The sequence below is a fragment of the Nyctereutes procyonoides genome, unplaced genomic scaffold (assembly GCF_905146905.1).
Source record: "Nyctereutes procyonoides isolate TBG_1078 unplaced genomic scaffold, NYPRO_anot_genome, whole genome shotgun sequence".
NCBI lineage: Eukaryota > Metazoa > Chordata > Mammalia > Carnivora > Canidae > Nyctereutes > Nyctereutes procyonoides.
This window is the reverse complement of record NW_026575033.1, coordinates 6,706,776-6,720,659: the sequence shown is the minus strand read 5'-3', so window position 1 is coordinate 6,720,659 and position 13,884 is coordinate 6,706,776. Positions and strand designations below refer to the sequence as shown.

Below are 13,884 nucleotides of genomic sequence, written 5' to 3'. Positions count from 1 at the left end.
TTTTATTTTATTTTATTTATTTTTTTTTATTTATTTATGATAGTCCCAGAGAGAGAGAGAGAGGGGCAGAGACACAGGCAGAGGGAGAAGCGGGCTCCATGCACCGGGAGCCCGATGTGGGATTCGATCTCGGGTCTCCAGGATCGCGCCCTGGGCCAAAGGCAGGCGCCAAACCGCTGCGCCACCCAGGGATCCCTGTTTCTTCTTTAATGAAGGCTTGTTGAATTACCTTACCAGTTCCATTAGTTTGTTGGTCTTTTTATTATTATTAGCAGATTTTTATGTGGTAAGGATGTTAATTTTTTTCCTCATATTTGTTACAAAAATATACTCCCAGTTTTACATTTTCACTTTTCATGGCATTTTGGTTATGGCATATATTCTGCATATTAGTTTTATGTAGTTAAATTTATTGATATTTTTGCTTTATGGCTTCTGAGTTTTGCGTCTGCCACTAATTTCTTACTCATGATTCTAAAAATTATAGGTGTGTATTTAATTGTATGTTATCCTGTTGGTATGCAAGTAGAAACATACTCCTCTGCATGTTTTTCCTTTTCATTTAGCAACACATGTTGCTTTCTTCTGTGTAAGAAGCAGTTTATGGGCATATTATCTCTTTTCACTTTAGCTGGTTGTCTATTATTTCATGTTATTGGTTGTGGCTTTTAATTCTGTATTATATAGTCCTAAACACCAAATGTGGTTAGGTAGTAGTTTCTTAGTTATTTGGACATATGCATACAGCAATTACCTTCTTTTCAGACCTTACCACATACAGGCATGTGTGTATATATGCAAACATATAAAATAATCCTTGTTAAGATGCCAGAGTAAATTGATCTCATGGAATCTCAATCTCCCAAGGCAAAAAAAAAAAAAGAAAGAAAGAAAAAGAAAAAAGTATAGTAAAACCACCACCAATAAACAATAGCAAAATAAATTTAGCATAGCAATTGAAGAAGGAAAGGGGACTAGACCCATGCTAAATACCTCAAAATGAGAAGCCAAAGAAAAAATTGTAGAGTTAGTACGGTCAGCATGGTGAGATCATTAAGTCGGCTTTCCTGATATGCTCTTCCCAGTGCCAGTGTGTTGGAGGAAGTAATAGGCCCAAAGATAGTGCTTGGAGGAATGCAGTAAACCTCCAGGGAGGTAGAGTCCACCCTAATGCTTTCAGGGAATTAAAGAAGCCCAATGGAACTAGAGCACGGTGTGAACTGCATGTTGGGCAAGGGAGGTTCAGGATGATGGCAAAGGTGAACTTGAGGCAGTAGGCAGAGGCTAGTAGACAGAGGCAGTAGGCAGAGGCTTTAAGATTTTGTAATAGTTTAGAAGAGATGATGGATGCTAGCTGGAATGCTGAGTCTAGAGCGAGAGAGTGGACATAAAGTCTGCTTCGAAAGTAGGACGTTAAACACCCGGTGTATACCACACATCTGTTGTTGCACAGGAAACCACACTGACAGAATCATACTCTGTGACACACTGACAGCTTTTTTTTTTTTTTGAGATTAAGAATAAGATGAAAAATAAAGCTGCTCAGTATTGTCAGTTCTCTCCAACATTGTGCAGGAGTTACTAACCAACACAACAAGAGGACAAAAAAGGAGCACAAGCCTTGGAAAAGGAGAAAAATTGGTATTAAATCATACATAATTGTGTATACAGAAAATACAAAAAATTCTACAAATATTGTAATTAATAAGAGGTTGGCAGTTTGCTGGATATTGGCCAATGTTTAAAAACCAATTATATTTCAACATAATAGCAATAAATATTTAGAAAATAAATATTTTTTAGAAAATAATTTATATACTATTTTACCATAATATCAAAGGAAAAACGTGAACAAATCTTTTTGTTGTCTTTTTTTAAAAGATTTTATTTATTTATTCATGAGAGACAGAGAGAGAGGCAGAGACACAGGCAGAGGGAGAAGCAGGCCCCATGCAGGGAGCCTGACATGGGACTCGATCCCAGAACCCCAGGATCACGCCCTGAGCCAAAGACAGACAATCAACTGCTGAGCCACCCAGGTGTCCCAAATCTTTTTGTTTTTAACATGAACAAATCTAATGAACAATGTTCAAGACCTCTGAGGAAAATTATAAGACTATATTGGAGACATTAAGAACATCTAAATGGAAAAAAAAAAAAGAACATCTAAATGGAGAAATATACCATGCTCATTAATTGGAATACTCAATACTAAAAGGAAGTCTACTCTCCTCAAAATGATTTATAGGTTTATTCTAATCCCAATCAAAAGCCCCAGATACCTGATGGGCTATTTCTAAAGTATGTATACATCAAAATGCAAAAGGCCAAGAATAGCCAAAATGTTCTTTATGACGATTTCAATTTACCCTGTTCAACTGTGCTTTTTATCAATAGCAGTTGGATTCCTAATCAGAAAGAAATCTTTCTGATTTATAAAGAATGTAAATATAAGCATGATTTTTGTCATGTTAAAGGGCTTCTAAATATGATAACATTTATTGAAAAGTACTACATTCTCTCCTCAATTAACACCTACCAAAACAGTTAGTGACCTGTGACACGAGAGTTCACTGGATGTGGAGAACAGGGATTGGGTGGGGGAATCAGGGAGGGAGTGAGATGACGTGTATGATAATGGAAATTCCAATCTATTTCCCCTTCTCATCTCCTTGCATAGTACGTGGTTGTTACTGTCTGTCTGAAAGCTGGTTTGGACACACTATCTTGGACTAAAGTGAGTATTCTTTAGGGTACTTCCTCAATCCTGTACAGTTGTTGTTTGCATGTTGGTTAACTTTTTAAGCTTTCAAAAAGTAATAAGCATTTTTTTTCTGGTCTTCATATTTTACCTTCTTTTGTTTTGCATATTCAACTGTTAATTTAAAGTGGATGGTGGCATGCTAGCTAGCTAATGTCTTTAAAAGATTCATTTCCCTGCCTTATATCTTAGCAATAGATTCAATTTATCATGACATTAATTGAGATCCTTAATTCATTATTATTATCAATGCACAGAATTATAATGGAAAATTTAGAAAATACAGAAAAAGAAAGAAATACAAATAGCCCATACCTTTCAATATCAATGATACGGATATTTTGATTTATGTTCTATTTTTTCAGTCTTTGTTTTATGTGACTGATTTTGTTTTGTTTTTCATAAAAATAGAATTCTAAGGTAACTAATATTTTATAATTTGCTTTTTTCACTTAATAGTAGGTCCTTAACATTTTCCTATGTCTTTAATATTTATATTTTATTTAATGACTGTGTTATAATATTTTATCACCTAGATGCTTATTATTTACATTGTTTTTAGAATAATTGTGTTAACTTCTGTTGCTATAAATAATATATAATCAGTACTGTTATGAACACAGATGTACTTGTATACTTAAAGACATTAGTAATAATTTCCCTAGAATATTATTAAAGGTAGAACTTCTGATAAGTAGAATGTTTTTATGAACTGATCCATAATTTAAGTGTACATATACACATATACACACTTATAAGTTTTTTTCCAAGTTGTACTCAAAAGTTTATGAGAGAAAATGAATTTTTATCAGCCTGTCACCTTTGGAGAGCTAAAATTACTTAGCGTAAAAAAAATAAATAAAAATAAAAAAAAATACAAATACAAATAAATAAATAAATAAAATTACTTAGCATATCCTGTATTTCTTCTCTAATGCAAACAACATAGAGTTCTCACTGCTACTGTCCCCAGCAGGGAGCATCAACACAAAGTTGGAACTGCAGTGTTCTGAACAAAGATATTTTATTAGTAATTCATATGGCACAATTGTGTGGTATTGTACCACATTAAGGTAACATATAAATAAACAATTATTTTCCATTCCTCCTTTTAATTATTGTTAAATTCTCTTCAGTAAGAGTATTTCTTAAATGCACAACCACCTACCCTATCTGCATGTGGTGAATCTCATTTATGAATAAGGCAGTATTTCAGAGCCAAAGTGGACTTAACAAAACTTGTCTGGCCTACGAGCTACCAGATGCCTGCCCTCCAGCTCACATGTTGGTTAGGAAGGAGCCGGCAGGCTGGGGCAAGAAAAAGGGACTGGTTCTCACTTTTGGTTATAGGCTACTCTGCCCTGTTGGTAGGGTTGAGGAGGATGCCCAGGCTTCTTCATTGAGGTAGAGGATGCTGGCAGCCACTGTTTAGGTACAGAGAGTGAGCCCAGCAGGGAGAGAGAAGGAAATATATCTCAGAGCAGCAATGGCAGTTTGCTGCTGCCCCCAAGGGGATGATCCCAACAGAAACCCACCTGAAAATACTCTTTAAGCCACAAAGAAAGCCTTGCATTGCCACTCCTGTATTAATGCCAACTAAATGTGAATGGTTACATGAAAATACACTAAAGTGTTTGAAAAGTTTAAAGCTCACAGTCTTGAGCTGATTCTTTTCTCCATCATCTCCTGCATGATCCCTTAGGAGACCAGTTCTATTAAATCAGAGAGAGAAATCCTCTGAGTTAGAGATTACTTCTAAAGAGTTTAAAAAACTGCCTTTGAAAAGGACTCATAAAGAAAAAACAAATAGTTGAAGAAATAGCAAATTAGAGTTTTTTCCTCCATATTTTTGTTGTTCAGATTGGATTAAGTAATGAGAAGTACCTACTCAATAGGATGAGAGCACTCAACCCTTAAGAAATCATCTCATCTCACAAATCACTGATTTATACATAGATGGTAACTCTGAGGTACCCTGCACAGTTTAGAATGCAGGTCTCCTACTCATCTTCCTTATGATTGCTCTGCTAACACAAATCATACAAGGTAACAGGTCAGATCAACAGAAGGACCTTCTTAGCATTTACCATTAAGAATTTGGCACAGTTTCCAGCCCCATGCACAGACAGTGATCCTTCAGCCAACATCCTCAATCTAATGACATCCATACTTGATATGCACAGAAAACCCCTCCAGTTTCAATCTAAGAGTCACAACGTCTGCCGTTGTCCCAAAATTATTCATCCAGAACAGATATGACAGGGTCACATTTTTACCCTTTTGAATGATTTCTGTTCAAAATTTTTTTTTTCTGAAGAGAGCTTTGGCTTAATAAGTAGGCAGAAGCAGAAGTCTCATTGAATAACCTATCAATTGTATAAACCACTTCTGATTGAGAATTAACAATTTCACTGAAGACACTGAATATCATTTGGCTTAGGTGACAAGGTACAGTTGTTTTGGATCCTTTAAACAATGGCTCCTTGAGTTTGCAGCAAAATATTTGGAGAAGGACGTTAGAAAGGAAGTCTCAAGAAATCAAAAGATTATAATTTTCCTCATATGAGAACACATGGCCTAGACAAATGATTTTGTCAGTTCATAAAGAATTTTTTTTTCGTTTAAATGGAAAAGGCAAAAATAAATAAATAGAAAAGGCTGAAGTGCCTCTGTAATATTTTTCTTTCTGCAGTTTAGTCATTTGGCCATTTGGGGAAGCATAATTATATGGCTGGTGTTTTTTGCAATTTACTCTTTCGTATGGCCCACCATTCCCGTTGCTCCTGAAATGACAGGACAGGTTAGTTTTATTAATTGTCATTGGTGAGTATACTTTACACTCCTCTTGAAAACCAATGTTCGTTAATAAGAAAAGCTTATGTTATCTACTTTCAAAGGAATTTGGAAAGATAAATTCAATGCAGTTAGATAGTTGGTGATCCAACTAAATTATGGTTGATGTTGTAGTTATAATATTTTAATCTAAAACCTCATTACTTTAAAATATATATGTTAACCATGGTTTCCAAAGTTTTTATCTTTTGTGCATAACTGATGAAAGCTATAATCACCTCAGAATCATCTAAAATAGCTAATACTATAATTATATTTTTCATGTAATGTGCTATGTGCTATTTGGTACTTGGTAAGGCATGCATGGCAACTAAGAAAACATTTTTATTTGAAATGTTTAACCAGAAGAGACATTCCTTGAAGCTCCAGAAGCTCCAGCTTCTAAATATTTTAAAGTTTCATGAAACTGATATTTCACTTATGTTAAATCTCAGAGGTGATATAGTTTTTAAACTTTTACAATTATTTACATATTTCTAAATTCTACTTTGTCTATACTTATAATGGGGAATTTGGCCTATGATGCTTATAAAATGGATCACAGAATTACATGATTATAGAACTAGAAATAGCCTTGGCCCAAAGTTAGTTACCAAATGGATAAAGACAGGTCCAGAGTTGCCCAGTTCAATCCCTATCTATCACATAGTCATCCTTCATATTCTCTTGCTCTGTGGAAATGGGAGATGACTCCTGTACCCTGGCCCATGTCAACCCAGTTCTCAGGAAAACAAGACTTTTAAGAGACTTCCTGTTTCAGCCACAATTAAGCGCCCAGTACTGGAGGAGCCTGACAAAAACAACTCTAAAAACTGAAGAAGATTTAAGAATTGTTTGAAGACACTGGCTAGAAATCAAGAGAGATAATACTCGAGGGTACGATTCTTGAAAGAAGGGAAGCTGTTTCCTTCCTTATCCTGGCATCTTCCCTAGCCTCTGTTCACTTTTCTTCAGTCTTTTTTCCTTCTGGTCCTCAGTCTCAGTAATCTCCATTTTTTATCTTCAACCTCACTGGTTTGTTCTTCTGCATACTCAAGTCTGCCTTTAGTTCACTTTACTGAATTTTAAATTTCAGATATTCTACTTTTAAGCCCCAGAATTTAAAAAAAAAAAAAAAAGCCCCAGAATTTCTTGTTGATTTCTTTTTAGGTTTTCTATCTCTTTACTGATATTTGTTCATACATCATTTTATTGACTTTATACTTTATTTCTTTGAGCATCTTGAAGATAATTGTTTTAAGGTCTCTGTCTTTGATGAGCACTGGATTTTGAATTAAGTGATGAATCACTAAGTTCTACACCTGAAACTAATATTACACTGTATGCTAACTGGAATTTAAATAATGAATTTGAAAAAGAAAAAAAAAAAGAAAGTCTTTGTCATATATATCTGCCATTAGATCTTTTTTTTTTTAAAGATTTTTTTTATTTATTCCTGAGAGACACAGAGAGAAGCAGAGACATAGACAGAGGGAGAAGCAGGCTTCTCACAGGGAGCCCGATATGGGACTTGATCCCCGGACTGGGATCATACCCTGAGCCAAAGGCAGACACTCAACTACTGAGCCACCCAAGCGTTCCAAAGCCTTTTTCTTTGGCAATTTGTTGATTTGTGTTTTTCCTTTGAGTAGGCCATACTTTCCTATTTCTTTGTATGTCTTGTGAATTTTTTGCTGAACACTGGAAATTTAAATCTAATAATGTGGCAACTCTGGAAATAAGATTTTCCCTCTTCTCCAGGGTTTGCTGGGTTTTATTTATTTATTTTTTGTTTATTGTTGCAGGTTGCCTCTGTGCTGAGGATGAGGCATAAACTTAATATCTTCTTAGGTCTTTTCTGGACCTCCTCCTGGGCACATGTGGTCACTTTATAATTTTACTTATATATACAGCTATTTTTTAATTTATTAGTTTTAAATAGTCTGGATCCTAAAAGGGGAAAAGTAAGGTGAAAAATGGGGTGGAAAAAGAGTTCTGGTGGTGCTTTAAGGCACCTTGAAGTCTCTTCAGCCAGAGGGGAGAGGCTTGGAACAATGGGAGAATGCACAACAATACTAACTTCCTGCCTCTTTGCACCTCTGTGATCAGAAGCAGCAATCAGTGATCAGAGCAAAGACCTCCAATATTTGGACAACATGTTTCTTTCCCCCAATCAGTTTTCCCTAACTGGTATGCAGAATGCTCCAGAAATATGCACCACTTGACGGGAAGTACGTGATGGGTAGCTGCTACTGTGCTGAGAGCTGTAATTGACCAAAATTCAACACAATTTATCATGCAAGTCACCCCCTGGGTATATAAGCCTTCAACGGTTTTCAGAGTTCAAGAACAGTTACATCAGATATTCCATTAGTGCAATTGCATTGTGTAGTGGGGAGACAGATCCCTGTTGCTTCTTTTTCTGCCATCATCTTAAAATCCTGTTTTAATCTTTATTATTTCCTTCCTTTTGGCTGTGGGCTTGGTTGTTCTTGTTTTTCTAGTTCCTTAGGTTGTTAGATTGAGGGGTTTTTTCCTTTTTAAAAAAAGATTTTATTTATTTATTCATGAGAGACACAGAGAAAGAGGGAGAGACATAGGCAGAGGGAGAAGCAGGCTCCCTGTGGGGAGCCTGATGTGGGATTCGATCCCAGGACCCCGGGATCACAACCTGAGCCAAAGGCAGACAGTCAACCACTGAGCCACCCAGGTGCCCCGAAATTATTTTTTCTTGATATAAACATTTATTGTATAAACTTCCTTCTTAAAATTGCTTTTGCCACACCCCATAAGTTTTGGTATATTGTGTTTTCATTTTTGTTTGTCTAAAGATACTTTCCAATTTCCTTTTTGGTTTCTGAATTATTTTTGTTGAGCTTTAGTGTATAGCATAGTGATTCAACAACTCTATACATATGCTCACTTCAAGTGTAACTACCATCTATCACCATACAATGCTATTATGATAACCTTGACTATATTCACTGTGCTCTACCTTTAATACCATGACTTATTCATTCCATAACTGGAAGCCTTTACCTTTCATTGCTCTTTACCCATTTCGCCAATCCTCCTACCCCCAACCCCTGGCATCTACCAGATTGTTCTCTGTATTTATGGGTCTGTTTTTTTTTGTTTATTCATTTGATTTTGTTTTTATATTCCATATGTAAGTCAAATCATATATTTGTCTTTTGCTGTCTGATGTGTTTCACTTATAATACCCTCTAAGTCTACCTGTTATGTCATAAATGGCAAGATATTCTTTTAATGGCTGAGTAATAGTCCATTGTATATATACACCCTTCTTTGTCCACTCTATTGATGGACACTAAAATTGCATCCATATCTTGGCTATTGTAAACAATGCTGCAATAAATATAGTGGTGTATATATTTTTTGAATTAGTGTTTTCTTTTTCTTAGGGTAAATACCCAGTAGTGGAATTACTAGATCATACAGTATATCTTTTTTATTTTTAAGATTTTATTTATTTATTCATGAGAGACCGAGAGGGAGGCAGAGACATAAGCAGAGGGAGGGGCAGGCTCCCTACAGGGAAACTAATGCGAGACTCAATCCCAGGACCCTGGGATCACTCCCTGAGCCAAAGGGAGATGCTTAACAACTGAGCCACCCAGGTGTCCCTACACTATGTCTTTTTATTTTTGAGGGATCTTCATACTGTTTTCTACAGTGACTATACCAATTTACATTCCTAACAGTGCATGAGGATTCCTTTTTCTTCACATTCTTACCAACATTTGTTATTTTTAAAATTTTAATTCTAGCTATCCTGACAAGTATAATTCTAGCTATCCTGACAAATTTTGATTTGCGTTTCTCTGATGATTAGTGATGTTGGGCATCCTTTCATGTGTCTATTGGCCATCTGTAAATCTTCTTTGGAAAACTGTCTGTTCAGGTCCTCTGCCCATTTTAGTTGAAATATTTCCTTTTATTTTGGTGTTGACTTCTTTCTTATCCAAAATATTTTGGGTGTTTACTTCTGACTGGATATATGATTCGAAAATATCTCCTGTTTAGTAGGTTGTCTCTTTGCTTTGTGCCCCAACTTGTGATCAATCATGTAGTGTTCCATGTGCACTGGAGAGAAATGTGTATTCTGGGGCTGTTGGATTGAATGCTCTGTATATGTCTATACGGTCCATTTTGTCTATTGTTTTATTCAGGTAAGCTATTTCCTTATTGATTTTCTCCAAATGATCTATCCATTGTTGAAAGTGGAGTATTGAATTCCCTACTATTATTATATTGCCATGACTTTCCCTCTTCAGTTTTGTGAATATTGTTTAAATATTTAGGTGCTCCAATGCGGGGTGCAAATAAATTTACAATTCTTCTATCTTCTTAATGAATTGAGCCCCACAATATTTTGATCTCCTTTGTCTCTTATGACCGATTTGGCAGAATGTCTATTTAATAGAAGTATAGCCACTCCTGCTCTCTTTTGGTTACAATTTACTTGTAATATCTTTTTCAATATCTTTACTTTGTCCCTTTGTTTCCTTAAAGCTGAAGTGAGTCTCTTAGCAGCAGCATATTGGATTTTTTTTATTCAGTCTGTGTCTTTTGATTGGAAAATCTAATCTATCTACACTTAAATTACTGATAGGTAACAACTTACTATTGCCATTTTAACAAAATTTATTATTCTCACAGGTCCTAAAGATAAAGCACAGAATACCATATAGGGCCACATGGGAAAGATACCAGGGTGGTCAGTGGGCAGAACACAGGAGCTGGGGAGCACTAAGACCTTGCCTTTATTGGGACTTCCCTGGGGAAAGCATGGCAGGGAAGGGCAAATAGCCCAGGAATGGCTAGTCTGAATGATTTTTGCAGGCTTTGGGATAGAGGTGGTTTCTAGTTGCCTGGTACCTGATTCTGGGATGATTACAGCAGAGGAATATTGTCTCCTGGGCCAGTTAGAGAAGATGGGGCTGTGGATTTAGCCCTTTAGTTTGCAGATCAAAGGCATCATCCCAGTTGAGATCTTACTATCTCTAAGTACAGACTAGCCCTGGGAGGGGCAGTCTTCAGATAGAAAATTTTTAAGATGTTGAAGTGTCGGAATATACAGAAAATTAAAAATATATGCAATACAGAGCCTAACCTAATCTCAAGTCAGTACAGTCTTGATTGAATTAAAGTGATCAGTTGGCTACCAATTAATCTGTCAGACAGAGAGGAGTGAATTTTTCCAGGGACTATAAGGCATTTGCCTTACACACAATGTCTGGAAGTTAAAGTTGTATTGCTAGGTAATATAAGGTTGAACCATTCTTGCATTCCTGAAATAAAACTTATTTGATCAAAATATTTATTTGATTTGTTGTTATAGCTAATATTATTAGTTAGGTTTTACATACTTACATTGATTTAGTGGTTCTAGACTATGCCTGCATCTCCAGGTTTTTGTGGAGGAAAAAGGAAACTGAATGTTGCACTTGGTACCCAATACTGACAAACTAAAAGATTCCTATGCAAATACTCTTTATCTCTGTTTATTTGCAGGTCAATATGATCCTGGTTTGTCCATACTTCTGGCTGGGTTTTCTCATAGTCCCCATTGTGTGCATGATTCTAAATTTAATATGGAAATCGTAAGTTGAAAAATGAAGTAGTTGCCAAAAGATATGTTGTCATGGTTAATTGCCCTCTTCTAATTATATGGCTTTCTAAATAAATTTGGAAATTTCCCATTTTATGAACATTAAAAGTCATGGGACTTTTAGGGGAAGTAAATGGCCACTGCCTTTGCCACTGGAGATTTACCAGCAATTGATTTAGGCAGGAAAAAGATGGCATCAAGATTTATGAGAGGCTGAATTTGTAGTGATATTAGCTAGTCTGTGATTTTTTTTCTAAAAGGTCATCTGTTTACTCTTTAGAAGTGGGACTTATATAACTTCTATCCACTTTAGAGGAACCAAAACTTGATACAGAGGATCACAGATTAAAAGTTAAAAATAAGGGATCCCTGGGTGGCGCAGGGGTTTAGCGCCTGCCTTTGGCCCAGGGCGCGATCCTGGAGACCCGGGATCGAATCCCACATCAGGCTCCCGGTGCATGGAGCCTGCTTCTCCCTCTGCCTATGTCTCTGCCTCTCTCTCTCTCTCTCTCTCTCTCTCTCTCTCTCTGTGACTACCATAAATAAATTTAAAAATTAAAAAAAAGCTAAAAATAAAATAAGAAATAGGAGGGAGATGTTCAAATTAGACATTCTTCACTTTTTAAAAATTTGGAGTAAGAATCTGTCCAATATAGTTCTCCCAGAATATGTAAATATTAGATTCCCCCCCTTTTCTTTTTTTACCAACTCCAACAGGGTTGGGGGGTGGAGCTTTAAACTAAGGTGCTACAAATCCCTGAAATCTCTAATATGGGATAAAGAATACATGAAATTACAAGCTTTCAAAACCAGAAATAATTTACATAGTATCATTGTACATAATCTGCAATGTAAACAACAGAGCTCTAAACTATTACAAATTTCAAACTAAAAAGTAGACAAAGGACTATTCTAGAAGGAATAATATTATTTTGCTTTTTAATGTCTAATTCTTCTATGTATCAAGGCAAACATAATTATTTGAGAAAATGTGCCTTTAGATCCAAGGAGATGTGCAAATGAGTATTTGGAACATAATTTGTTTGGAATTTGGGTACCACCTACATGCATTTAATGAATTCCTGTGGAAGTGAGGGTTGAGATGCATCTTTTTTTTTAATAAATTTATTTTTTATTGGTGTTCAATTTACCAACATACAGAATAACACCCAGTGCTCATCCCGTCAAGTGCCCCCCTCAGTGCCCATCACCCATTCACCCCCACCCCCTGCCCTCCTCCCCTTCCACCATCGCTAGTTTGTTTCCCAGAGTTAGGAGTCTTTATGTTCTGTCTCCCTTTCTGATATTTCCCACACATTTCATCTCCCTTCCCTTATATTCCCTTTCACTATTATTTATATTCCCCAAATGAATGAGAACAAACAATGTTTGTCCTTCTCCAATTGACTTACTTCACTCAGCATAATACCCTCCAGTTCCATCCACGTTGAAGCAAATGGTGGGTATTTGTCGTTTCTAATGGCTGAGTAATATTCCATTGTATACATAAACCACATCTTCTTTATCCATTCATCTTTCGATGGACACCGAGGCTCCTTCCACAGTTTGGCTATTGTGGACATGGCTGCTAGAAACATCGGGGTGCAGGTGTCCTGGCGTTTCATTGCATCTGTATCTTTGGGGTAAATCCCTAACAGTGCAATTGCTGGGTCATAGGGCAGGTCTATTTTTAACTCTTTGAGGAACCTCCACACAGTTTTCCAGAGTGGCTGCACCAGTTCACATTCCCATCAACAGTGTAAGAGGGTTCCCTTTTCTCCGCATCCTCTCCAACATTTGTTGTTTCCTGCCTTGTTAATTTTCCCCATTCTCACTGGTGTGAGGTGGTATCTCATTGTGGTTTTGATTTGTATTTCCCTGATGGCAAGTGATGCAGAGCATTTTCTCATGTGCATGTTGGACATGTCCATGTCTTCCTCTGTGAAATTTCTGTTCATGTCTTTTGCCCATTTCATGATTGGATTGTTTGTTTCTTTGCTGTTGAGTTTAATAAGTTCTTTATAGATCTTGGAAACTAGCCCTTTATCTGATATGTTATTTGCAAATATCTTCTCCCATTCTGTAGGTTGTCTTTGAGTTTTGTTGACTGTATCCTTTGCTGTGCAAAAGCTTCTTATCTTGATGAAGTCCCAATAGTTCATTTTTGCTTTTGTTTCTTTTGCCTTCGTGGATGAATCTTGCAAGAAGTTACTGTGGCTGAGTTCAAAAAGGGTGTTGCCTGTCTTCTCCTCTAGGATTTTGATGGAATCTTGTCTCACATTTAGATCTTTCATCCATTTTGAGTTTATCTTTGTGTATGGTGCAAGAGAGTAGTCTAGTTTCATTCTTCTGCATGTGGATGTCCAATTTTCCCAGCACCATTTATTGAAGAGACTGTCTTTCTTCCAGTGGATCGTCTTTCCTCCTTTATCGAATATTAGTTGACCATAAAGTTGAGGGTCCACTTCTGGGTTCTCTATTCTGTTCCATTGATCTATGTGTCTGTTTTTGTGCCAGTACCACACTGTCTTGAGGACCACAGCTTTGTAGTATAACCTGAAATCTGGCATTGTGATGCCCCCAGATATGGTTTTCTTTTTTAAAATTCCCCTGGCTATTCAGGGTCTTTTCTGATTCCACACAAATCTTAAAATAA

The 13,884-nt window shown here is 36.4% G+C and overlaps 1 protein-coding gene across 1 annotated transcript in view; it reads left to right on the top strand.

The window, feature by feature from the left end:
• Positions 1-11,224, top strand: part of LOC129504494 (phospholipid-transporting ATPase IB-like) — a 158,885-nt gene extending 147,661 nt beyond the window's left edge. The window contains exons 31-33 of the mRNA XM_055317216.1: positions 2,681-2,737; positions 5,454-5,561; positions 11,132-11,224. Of these exons, the coding sequence (XP_055173191.1) occupies positions 2,681-2,737; positions 5,454-5,561; positions 11,132-11,224 (258 nt within the window). The remainder of the gene's footprint in view (positions 1-2,680; positions 2,738-5,453; positions 5,562-11,131) is intronic.
• Positions 11,225-13,884: the final 2,660 nt, after the last annotated feature.